The sequence below is a fragment of the Sceloporus occidentalis genome, unplaced genomic scaffold (genome assembly GCF_023333645.1).
Source record: "Sceloporus occidentalis isolate IW3139 unplaced genomic scaffold, rSceOcc1.0.p SCAF_8, whole genome shotgun sequence".
In the NCBI taxonomy this organism is placed as follows: Eukaryota; Metazoa; Chordata; class Lepidosauria; order Squamata; family Phrynosomatidae; genus Sceloporus; species Sceloporus occidentalis.
Genome location: NW_028316988.1, coordinates 23,565,709 through 23,576,669, shown reverse-complemented (window position 1 = coordinate 23,576,669; position 10,961 = coordinate 23,565,709). Strand labels below are relative to the sequence as shown.

General features: G+C 44.6%; 2 protein-coding genes across 2 annotated transcripts; both read left to right on the top strand.

The window, feature by feature from the left end:
* The first annotated feature begins 1,071 nt into the window (after positions 1-1,071).
* On the top strand, positions 1,072-3,728 carry LOC149308255 (C-C motif chemokine 4-like). Its single transcript, XM_089535402.1, has 4 exons — positions 1,072-1,313; positions 2,298-2,330; positions 3,040-3,148; positions 3,510-3,728. The coding sequence occupies exons 1-4, from the start codon at positions 1,241-1,243 to the stop codon at positions 3,598-3,600; spliced, it is 306 nt and encodes a 101-aa protein (XP_089391528.1). The 5' UTR covers positions 1,072-1,240; the 3' UTR covers positions 3,601-3,728.
* A 4,229-nt stretch (positions 3,729-7,957) lies between these two features.
* LOC149308254 (C-C motif chemokine 4-like) lies at positions 7,958-10,663 on the top strand. The gene is made up of 4 exons (XM_089535403.1): positions 7,958-8,266; positions 9,251-9,283; positions 10,003-10,111; positions 10,444-10,663. Exons 1-4 carry the CDS (start codon positions 8,194-8,196, stop codon positions 10,532-10,534), a joined length of 306 nt encoding a protein of 101 aa, XP_089391529.1. The 5' UTR covers positions 7,958-8,193; the 3' UTR covers positions 10,535-10,663.
* Positions 10,664-10,961: the final 298 nt, after the last annotated feature.

The window sequence follows — 10,961 nt, the reverse complement described above, 5'->3', positions numbered from 1 at the left end:
GGCGGGATATAAATAAAATATTATTATTATTATTAATGTCTACAGCAATTGAAACAAGCCAAAAATGATTGGGAAGGTGGGAGGAGGAGAGAGAAACCAGGACATTTTAAAAGCTGCTGAGAAAGTGGGATGGCGGGATTAGTTGGGATTCCTGCTGCCAAACTGGACCATCCTTGTGCATTTCAATGGGTTGCTTCTCTGCCTTGAAGGCCATTTGCAAGCACAGCAAGAGGTTTCTCAACATTGAGGGGCTCTTGCAGGGGAAGCAAATGCATGCGTGGCCACAAAACAGCTCTTATCATTCCTCTTCTTCAGAAAAACCACCAGAAGATGCCACTGATAAACCTCACAATGTGCCCATATCTTGCCCAGCCCTTTTGGGCACCATGGCTTCCTTGGCATCTGTTTCTCTGTCCGGAACTGGAGCTAGCTGGGCTTTGCACAAAATGTCCCAGGGTTTTATTTTCTTTTATCTAAGTGTGCAGTTGGACACAAAATGGTTGGGAAACAGCAGTTGGGAATATGGAGCTATTGGATTCAGTATGGTTGGGAAACAGCTCATCTGCAGCTGGAGAAATGGGAGAGAGACTGGAGACTCTATGAAGGTGTTTACTAACCACTTACATGTATTTATAGGTATACCTTAGAAACGGACCAGTTTTGGCAGCACAGATTTGAGAAGGTAGCAGGAATCATGGCCCTTGCCCTGGAGTAATGTCACTGAGGCTGCATAAACACTGCAGAAATAACCCAGTTTTACAAGACTTTAACTGCTGTGGAATTTCTGGGAATGGTATTTGTTGTGGCATCAAAGCTCTCTGACTCAGAAGGCTAGATGTTTCACAAATGTCCTTCGCTTTGCCTTCCCAATCATGAATATGATGGAACAGATCTAAGATTGTGGATAAAAGGTTTCTTTTTTTAAATCATTTCTCCAAGTGTGCCCCCAAAGTGCTCAGCCCCATGATGACGTTGCCACATCCTTCCCCAGAATCTCAGGCATCGCCTCCTCCCAATCAGCCCCCACATTGGTGGAAATGTTTGCCGGAAATGTGATCCTTCTTGCTCAATCTTGAGATTAACCAAAGTCATCTTGTTCCAGGCTGTAATTGGCACATGCTGGGGGTGGACCAGACCCTCCCAAAGGGCAGCAAAACCTTCTATAAAAGGACCCTGGGAGCCAGGAATCCAAAGCAACAGGGAACCGAGACTGGCGCCTGTTGTTTCTCCTCCAGCCGACATGAAGGTCCCTCTCGTTGGCTTCACCTTCCTCCTGATCATGGCCTCCTTTGCTTTGGCTATCGAGGACCCTCGTGAGTAAATACCCTTCTCTTTCTTCTAAGGGGGCTGAAACAGACCCATGAACTCTTTGTAAGGTGGGTTGGGGAGGCTCAACGCTGGCAGGTACGTTGTTATCAACGTTGCCTCTTTCTAGGTGCTTCCATACCCTCTAAGTGTCCCAGTTTGGACCAGACAGACTTGGTGACTCCTCTGCCATCCCACTTTTTCACCTGCCTTTAAAATGTTTCTTCTTCCTCCTTTCTTTAACTTTTCCTCCTCAGCTTACTTCAGTTGCTGCAAGGTGCAAAAGTAGTTTGCGTTCCGTTAACACAATTAAGGATGGAGAGGAGAGGGCAGAATCTTGCCCTTTCCAGTTGGTTCATGCAAAAGCAAACTGCCGCAGCCTTTCCTCGCTTGTCATGGGACAAGATGGCAAAAGGGATTAATGTGCAAGTGCATTAATACCTTTTGCCATCTTGTCCACACTCTGTTGTTGTTTGGCCACATGTTGGCCATTGCACTGCCAAACAGCTCTTACATGGAAAAAGGTTCTTCCTAAGGTTTAGGTGGGATCTCCTTTTTGGTCATTTGAATCCATTGGTTCATGTTCTGGACTCAGGAGCAGCAGAAAATAAGTTTGCTCGGTTTTTTACATGACAACCTTTCAGGGATGGTTTTTGTGTTGGAGATCAGGGTTCAAATCCCAAACCCGCTGGGTGACCTTTGACAGATCATGCTCTCTCAGCCTCAGAGGAAGACAATGGCAAATCCCTTCTGCATAAATCTTGCCAAGAAAACCTCTGTTAAGTCAGAACGCAATGACAACAACAACTTGTTAGTTAAGCAATCATTTAGCTAATTTACTAAACCATCAACGGACTCATTTATTAAGTGAAGATCTGATTGGCTAATTAATGGGACAGTTAATGGGGTGGTGAATTAATCAAAGCCCCATGCCACAGAATATGCCATGTCTGGAGTGTAACCGGATGTATGTCTCCCCTTTTCTCTCTCAGCTGCTGAATTGCCTGAAGGTGACGACCAGCCATGTAAGTCTCTATTTTCTGTCTTTTCTTTGTGTTCTGCAGTCGCCAGTGTCCATCTCATCTCTCTGGTGACTGATGCTTTGTCACTTCCAAAAGCCCCAAAGGGTTTTCTAAAATGCATCTTCTGTGAACCACCTTGGGTCCAGTTTTGGAGAAAGGCAGCCCATAAAGCAATAAATGCCTCTGAACTATGTAGCTTTTTGAGTCTGATTTCCTCTCATGTCCAACTCACATGGATATTCAGATGTAGGATATTTAGGTGGCCTTTTCCCACTTCCAACATGAGCAGCATATAGTCAGTGGGTTCCACTTCTGGACTTACCAGCTTTCATCACCCCAAAAACAGGTACAAAATTGGCTGTGGGATGTTTGGTGCCAGGAGGAAGTCCTCTTCTTCCATCCATCCCTACCTGGAAATGCCGGGGATGGAATCTGGGACCCTTCAGATACAAAAGAGGGGCTCAACCCAGAGAGATTTGGTGGCCCGTCTTTTAAAAACCAAAGAAGTTCCTTGTCCTCATGGTTCTGGGCTAAGGGCGGTTTTTAGATGCAGGAAAGAAGATGGAATGACGCTCTCAGCCTTTCCAGACCATATTCCAAGATCGATGGAGACAGAAGATTTTTTGGGGAGGGGGAGTCCAAATTCCATGTTCCCCTTGCTTTAATTTTACTTAATTGATATATCCCTCCTTTCTCCTGCTTCTTTCATTAGTACCAGGCCCAGTCGTCTGTTGCACAATATACACATCAAAGCAAGTGCCACTGAATCTCCTGGTGGGTTATGAATATGCCAACAGCAAATGTGCCATGCCTGCTGTCATGTAAGTGTTGCACCCTTGCTTGAAAACTGAGGTCGAATGCAAAAATTCAGAGATATGCATGCATATCTATATATATATATATATGCATGCATATCTCTGAATTTTTGCATTCGATATATATCCAGATCCTTTTTCTTCATAGTGTGTGATGTATGCGTTTTCAGGGTTCTGGGATTGTTTTGCATCAAAAAAACCTTTACCTCTTTTCTGGTCCTTTCATCCCCTGGGTTTACGTTCCAGTTTTGGGAGCAGCAGAACACAAGCTGCCTCCATCTTCTCCATGGCATCCCTTCTATTATTTAAAGATAGCTCTGCCACATCCCTTCTCAAGTACTAAAACACCTCAATGCCTCTTTTGCAGATTCAAGACGAAGAAAAACAGGGAGATCTGTGCCAATCCTGCTGAAGATTGGGTCCAGGATCGCATAAACCATCTCCCTCCACCAAAGTGACCTTTTCCCCCCATTTCCAGCTCCTTCTGAGGGAGAGAAGAGAAAGCAGAGCTTGAACTAGCTGAAAATGTTTAAAGAAAAGCATCAGCCTTGCAAAATGAAAAAAGTATTAAAAGGAATACCTCTGAGCATGTGTAGAGTGCCTTTCGCCACAAAGATGTGTTTCCTTGTCAGGTCAGCTGGCCCTTCTCCTTATCTCTTCACCAAAGCTTTGAAGGTTGGACACACAAAGAGATAGAAACGTAACTCAATTAACTTAAACATTTTCAAACAAAATGGGGAATTTATTGTTAACTAAATTAGTTGACTTAGTTCAGCATTTCAACATCTATTTCAAAAGGAGTGCCTCTGAGCATGTGTAGAGTGCCTTTCATCACGAAGCCCTTCTCTAATTCCTGCACAAATGGCTTTGACAGTTAAACACTGACCAATTAATTAAGTTCTCAATGGGGTTAGGATGTGTCTAGCAAAAAGAGTAATGAAATTTTTAAAACGTAGTAATTAAGTCTTAATTGATCAACTTATGTGGGAATTCAGCATTCATTTAATTCTGGGATGATGAAAAGGATTGCCTCTGAGCATGCACAGATTGACTTTGAGAATATCCCCTGCATTGGTTTATAGGGCTTAATCGCCTTCTACCTCTCTCTAGGCTCACATTTACTTTCCATAGTATAATGGCACAATCATATCTAACACTGTTTGCTCAACATTTAGATTCATCTTTATACAATTAGACCTGGATGCATCCACACTGCAGATATAAGCCAGTTTGACACTGCTTGAACTGCCATGGCTCCATTCTGTGGAATCCTGGGAACTGTAGTTTGTTATGGTACTGAGTTCTCTGACCAAGAAGGCGATATCTCTCTCACAGAACTACAGTTCCCAGTATTTCATAGCATAGAACCACAACAGTTAAAGCAGTGTCAAACTGCATTAAGTCTGTGGTGCGGAAGCAACTCCTGCAGACCAAACCTGGAGTCAGAGACCCCAAAATCTAAGGATTTCTTTGCATTAAAATGAAAAAAGCCGGAGGTTTCAGACAGGGAGGTTACCATTCTGGGAGAAGAGGTGGAGACATTGGGGGATTGGTTGGCCAGGTATGGGTCTAAAACTGAGGCATTTTCAGGCCCAAAGTTAACTGACTTGGGAAGAAAGCTCCCCTTATTGCCCCTGGGAAGGGAACTGGTCCGGAAGGTGGCTGATGGGATCCATCCCATCTTTTATTACTGATCTGAAAAGAAATCTGGCCTCCAAGGTGCTAAACCTATTTTGGGTAATGGGGATGATGATGATGATGATGATGATGGGGATTTTGAGGGTGCCCTTCCCATAAATCTCCCGCTGTAGAGAGGAAATGGGGTTCCTTTTCCGCAAATAAAGTTCCCCCAGCAAGGTAAAAACTGAGAGGTTTTCACTACGAAGACTTGTGACTTGTGAACAAGCATTTGTTGTATGGCTCTGAGTGTCGGATTAGGACCCTGGGAAACCAGGATTCGAATCCCTGTCCAGCCATGTAAACCCACTCTGTCGCCTTGGGCAGGTTGCCCTCTCTCAGCTCCCCAGAAGGAAGCACATCTTGCCCTCTTGACAGATCTTGCCAAGGAAACCCTATGAGAGGTTGTATGGCATCATGGTTGCACTAGGGCTCTGGATTTGAACCCTTTGGCCTTGAGTAAGTGCACTCTCTCAGCCTCAGAGGAAGGCAATGGCAAACCCCTTCTATAAAGTCTAGACAAGAACCCCCCATGAGAAGTCTGCCTTAGGGTCACCATAAGTCGAAAACAACTTGAAAGCACACAACATCAAACCAGAAGAAACTTCTTGGCAGTCTCCCTTCCAAGTATTAACCAGGCCTGGTCCTATTTAACATCCAAGAACAGATGGGTTTGGGTGTGTTTCAGGTATTTAGAGAATTATACCTTTGGCCACTCCTTGGTCAATTGATTTCAATAGTGTCCACACTGACTGGCATCTGCTCTGCAAGACCTTCAGAGAGAAGGTCTTTCCTGGTAATTTCTGAGGATTTGAACCTGGGATCAGAATCACAGAATCAGAGTTGGAAGAGGCCTCAAGGGCCATCCAGTCCAACTCCATTCTGCCATGCAGCAATGCACCATCAAAGCACTTCTGTGTGCAAAACCAAGGCCTCTCCATTAGAGTGGCAGCCCTTCCTTAAAGACACCACACAGTTATCCCAGTTTTATGCCTTCCTGTGGATGCACCTTTCATAGATGTCCTACAAGGATGGGCATGCATCCTATAGAGGTCTGTGGGATGACGTCACGGCCGTTAAAGTCCTATTGTGACCCAGAGGGCCAGCACACACTTCAGTTCCCAGAATGCCATAGCATTGAGCCTGGGGAGTTAAACCGCTGTCAAACCAGATTATTCCTCCAGTGTGGATAGTTCCAGAGTTTGGAAGCAGTCACCAAAAAGGCCTTGCTTCCCTTGTCCTTGCCAAATATTCCCCTGAAAGTGGTAGGACCAAGAGAAAGTCCTATGAGGATCTCATAGAGTCCTTGGAGTGATGTCAAGTCATTTTTCAAAATGATATTTCACCTCTGCCTTCCATTAAGTGGACCCTCTCTTTATCTGGAGGGAAGACTGTACCCCTCGGCTGTGTTCCCTGGGTAACATTATCACATTTAGGATGTGGGCCGGTCCAGTGGTTCCCTCTTTTGGAATGGAAGCATTTTGTATTAGAAAAAAACATTGGCATTTGTATATGCCCATGCCGGGGATGATGGGAGGTGGAGTAGATTGATATCCAAAGGGCTGCTCAGTCCTCCCCACCCTTGTCTTTGGGTATTTTAGCAGTACATTTAACCTCCTGATTCAGATTTGGGATAAATGCAAAGGTTAAAAATGGCTACAGGCACTAAAAGACCTCCATGTCTCTTTTGCAGATTTGTCACAAAGAGCAGCGGACTGATCTGCATGAATCCCACTGAACAATGGGTCCGGATTCACATCAGCCGACTCCCAGAACTGGACTGACTGACTGTATTCCTCTAACATATATTCTATATCATTCCAGACTGTTCTGCCTATACTCTTCCTTCTCCTGAAACAAAGAAAGCAGGGCTCAAGCTATTTCAAATATGCTCTGGTAAATGCACACATATGCAAAAAGCATCAAAGGAAGTACCTCTGAGCATGTGAAGAGTGCTTTTCATCCTGAATATGGCTTTTGCTGCCCAAATCCCTTTTGCATGTACTGCCATCAACCCAGATGATCCCCATCCTTTATCTCTGCATTTCATTTTTATTGCCCAAGTGTAGTCTTTGCATTTCTCCCTGTTGAGATTCATTACTTTTATTTTACTCCGCCTCAATACTGACGGAGAGTGGGATATAAATAAAATGTTATTCTTATTAATGTCTGCAGCAATGGAAACAAGCCAGAAATGATTGGGAAGGTGGGAGGAGGAGAGAAGAACCAGGACATTTTAAAAGCTGCTGAGAAAGTGGGATGGCGGGATTAGTTGGGATTTCTGCTGCCAAACTGGACCATCCTTGTGCATTTCAATGGTTTGCTTCTCTGCCTTGAAGGCCATTTGCAAGCGCAGCAAGAAGTTTCTCAACATTTGAGGGGCTCTTGCAGGGGAAGCAAATGGATGTGTGCCCACAAAACAGCTCTTATCATTCCTCTTCTTCAGAAAAACCACCAGAAGATGCCACCGATAAACCTCACGATGTGCCCATATCTTGCCCAGCCCTTTTGGGCACCATGGCTTCCTTGGCATCTGTTTCTCTGTCCAGAACTGGAGCTAGCTGGGCTTTGCACAAAATGTCCCAGGGTTTTTTCTTTTTCTTTTATCTAAGTGTGCAGTTGGACACAAAATGGTCAGTTGGGAATATGGAGCTATTGGATTCAATATAGTTTGGAAACAGCTCATGTGCAGCTGGAGAAACGGGACAGAAACTGGAGACTCTATGAAGGTGTTTACTAAGCACTTACATGTATTTATAGATCTACCTTAGAAAAGGACCAGTTTTGGCAGCACAGATTTGAGAAGGTAGCAGGAATCATGGCCTTGCCCTAGAGTAAATGTCACTGAGGCTGCATCCACACTGCAAAAATAACACTTTAACTGCTATGGGGTTCTGGGAATGGTAGTTTGTTGTGGCATCAGAGCTCTCTGGCACAGAAGGCTAGATGTTTCACAAAAGTCCTTTGCTGTGCCTTCCCCTTCAATAATATGATGGAACAGATCTAAGACTGTGGATAAAAGTAGTTTAGTCACCAGAAGGGTTTCTTTTTAAAATCATTTATCTTCTCCAAGTTTGCCCCCAAAGTCCTAAGCCCCATGATGACGTTGCCACATCCTTCCCCAGAATCTCAGGCATCGCCTCCTCCCAATCGGCCCCCACATTGGTGGAAATGTTTGCCGGAAATGTGCTCCTTCTTGCTCAATCTTGAGATTAACCAAAGTCATCTTGTTCCAGGCTGTTATCGGCACATGCTGGGGGTGGACCAGACCCTCCCAAAGGGCAGCAAAACCTTCTATAAAAGGACCCTGGGAGCCAGGAATCCAAAGCAACAGGGAACCGAGACTGGCGCCTGTTGTTGCTCCTCCAGCCGACATGAAGGTCCCTCTCGTTGGCTTCACCTTCCTCCTGATCATGGCTTCCTTTGCTTTGGCCATTGAGGACCCCCGTAAGTAAATGCCCTTCTCTTTCTTCTAAAGGGGCTGGCAGAGACCCCTGAACTCTTTTTAAGGTGGGTTGGGGAGGCTCAATGCTGGCAGGCAGGTTGTTATCAACATTGCCTCCTTCCAGGTACTTGCATACCTTCTAAGTGTCCCAGTTTGGACCAGACAGACTTGGTGACTCCTCTGCCATCCCACTTTTTCACCTCCTTTTAAAATGTTTCTTCCTCCTTCGTTCTTTCCCCTTTCCTCCTCAGCTTACTTCAGTTGCTGCAAGGTGCAAAAGTAGTTTGCGTTCCGTTAACACAATTAAGGATGGAGAGGAGAGGGCAGAATCTTGCCCTTTCCAGTCGGTTCATGCAAAAGCAAACTGCCGCAGCCTTTCCTCGCTTGTCATGGGACAAGATGGCAAAAGGGATTAATGTGCAAGTGCATTAATACCTTTTGCCATCTTGTCCACACTCTGTTGTTGTTTGGCCACAGGTTGGCCATTGCACTGCCAAACAGCTCTTACATGGGAAAAGATTCTTCCTAAGGTTTAGGTGGCATCTCCTTTTTGGTCATTTGAATCCATTGGTTCATGTTCTGCTCTCAGGAGCAGCAGAAAATAAGTTTGCTCGGTTTTTTACATGACAACCTTTCAGGGATGGTTTTTGTGTTGGAGATCAGGGTTCAAATCCCAAACCCGCTGGGTGACCTTTGACAGATCATGCTCTCTCAGCCTCAGAGGAAGACAATGGCAAATCCCTTCTGCATAAATCTTGCCAAGAAAACCTCTGTTAAGTCAGAACGCAATGACAACAACAACTTGTTAGTTAAGCAATCATTTAGCTAATTTACTAAACCATCAACGGACTCATTTATTAAGTGAAGATCTGATTGGCTAATTAATGGGACAGTTAATGGGGTGGTGAATTAATCAAAGCCCCATGCCACAGAATATGCCATGTCTGGAGTGTAACCGGATGTATGTCTCCCCTTTTCTCTCTCAGCTGCTGAATTGCCTGAAGGTGACGACCAGCCATGTAAGTCTCTATTTTCTGTCTTTTCTTTGTGTTCTGCAGTCGCCAGTGTCCATCTCATCTCTCTGGTGACTGATGCTTTGTCACTTCCAAAAGCCCCAAAGGGTTTTCTAAAATGCATCTTCTGTGAACCACCTTGGGTCCAGTTTTGGAGAAAGGCAGCCCATAAAGCAATAAATGCCTCTGAACTTCTTAGCTTTTGGAGTCTGATTTCCTCTCATGTCCAACTCACATGGATATTCAGATGTAGGATATTTAGGTGGCCTTTTCCCACTTCCAACATGAGCAGCATATAGTCAGTGGGTTCCACTTCTGGACTTACCAGCTTTCATCACCCCAAAAACAGGTACAAAATTGGCTGTGGGATGTTTGGTGCCAGGAGGAGGTCCTCTTCTTCCATCCATCCCTACCTGGAAATGCCAGGGATGGAATCTGGGACCCTTCAGATACAAAAGAGGGGCTCAACCCAGAGAGATTTGGTGGCCCGTCTTTTAAAAACCAAAGAAGTTCCTAGTCCTCATGGTTCTGGGCCAAGGGCAATTTTTAGCAGAGATGCAGGAAAGAGGCTTAGATGGAATGACACTCTCAGCCTTTCCAGACCATATTCCAAGATCGATGGAGATGGGAGATTTTTTGGGGAGGGGGAGTCCAAATTCCATGTTCCCCTTGCTTTAATTTTACTTAATTGATATATCCCTCCTTTCTCCTGCTTCTTTCATTAGTACAAGGCCCAGGCTTCTGTTGCACAAAATACACATCAACTAAACTGCCGCTGGATCGTGTGGTGGGTTACGAATATGCCAACAGCAGATGCGCCATGCCGGCTGTCATGTAAGTGTTGCACCCTTGCTTGAAAACTGAGGTCGAATGCAAAAATTCAGAGATATGCATGCATATATATATATATATATATATATATATCTCCAGATCCTTTTTCTTCATAGTGTGTGATGTATGCGTTTTCAGGGTTCTGGGATTGTTTTGCGTCAAAAAAACCTTTGCCTCTTTTCTGGTCCTTTCATCCCCTGGGTTTGCGTTCCAGTTTTGGGAGCAGCAGAAAACAAGCTGCCTCCATCTTCTCCCTGGCATCCCTTCAGATATTTAAAGACAGCTCTGTCACATCCCTTCTCAGGTACTAAAACGCCTTAATGCCTCTTTTGCAGATTCAGGACGAAGAAAAACAAGATGGTCTGTGCCAATCCTGCTGAAAAATGGGTCCAGGATCGCATAAACCATCTCCCTCCACCAAAGTGATCCTTTCCCCCCCATTTCCAGCTCCTTGTGAGGGAGAGAAGAGAAAGCAGAGCTTGAACGATCTCAAAGTGTTTAAAGAAAAGAATCAGCCCTGCAAAATGAAAAAAGTATTAAAAGGAATACCTCTGAGCATGTGTTGAGTGCCTTTCGCCACAAAGATGTGTTTCCTTGTCAGGTCAGCTGGCCCTTCTCCTTATCTCTTCACCAAAGCTTTGAAGGTTGGACACACAAAGAGATAGAAACGTAACTGAATTAACTTAAACATTTTCAAACAAAATGGGGAATTTATTGTTAACTAAATTAATTGACTTAGGTCTGCATTTCAGCATCTGTTTTATTCAGAAAGAAACAAAAGGAGTGTCTCTGAGCATGTGTAGAGTGCCTTTCATCACGAAGTCCTTCTCTAATCCCTGCACAAATGGCTTTG

Excerpts from the sequence above, each read along its gene's own strand:
- LOC149308255 (XM_089535402.1), top strand. The coding sequence starts at position 1,241 with ATGAAGGTCCCTCTCGTTGGCTTCACCTTCCTCCTGATCATGGCCTCC. Across the intron at positions 1,314-2,297 it reads TTTGGCTATCGAGGACCCTC|CTGCTGAATTGCCTGAAGGT; the intron begins GTGAGTAAATAC and ends TTTCTCTCTCAG. Across the intron at positions 2,331-3,039 it reads TGAAGGTGACGACCAGCCAT|TACCAGGCCCAGTCGTCTGT; the intron begins GTAAGTCTCTAT and ends TTCTTTCATTAG.
- LOC149308254 (XM_089535403.1), top strand. The coding sequence starts at position 8,194 with ATGAAGGTCCCTCTCGTTGGCTTCACCTTCCTCCTGATCATGGCTTCC. Across the intron at positions 8,267-9,250 it reads TTTGGCCATTGAGGACCCCC|CTGCTGAATTGCCTGAAGGT; the intron begins GTAAGTAAATGC and ends TTTCTCTCTCAG. Across the intron at positions 10,112-10,443 it reads TGCGCCATGCCGGCTGTCAT|ATTCAGGACGAAGAAAAACA; the intron begins GTAAGTGTTGCA and ends CCTCTTTTGCAG.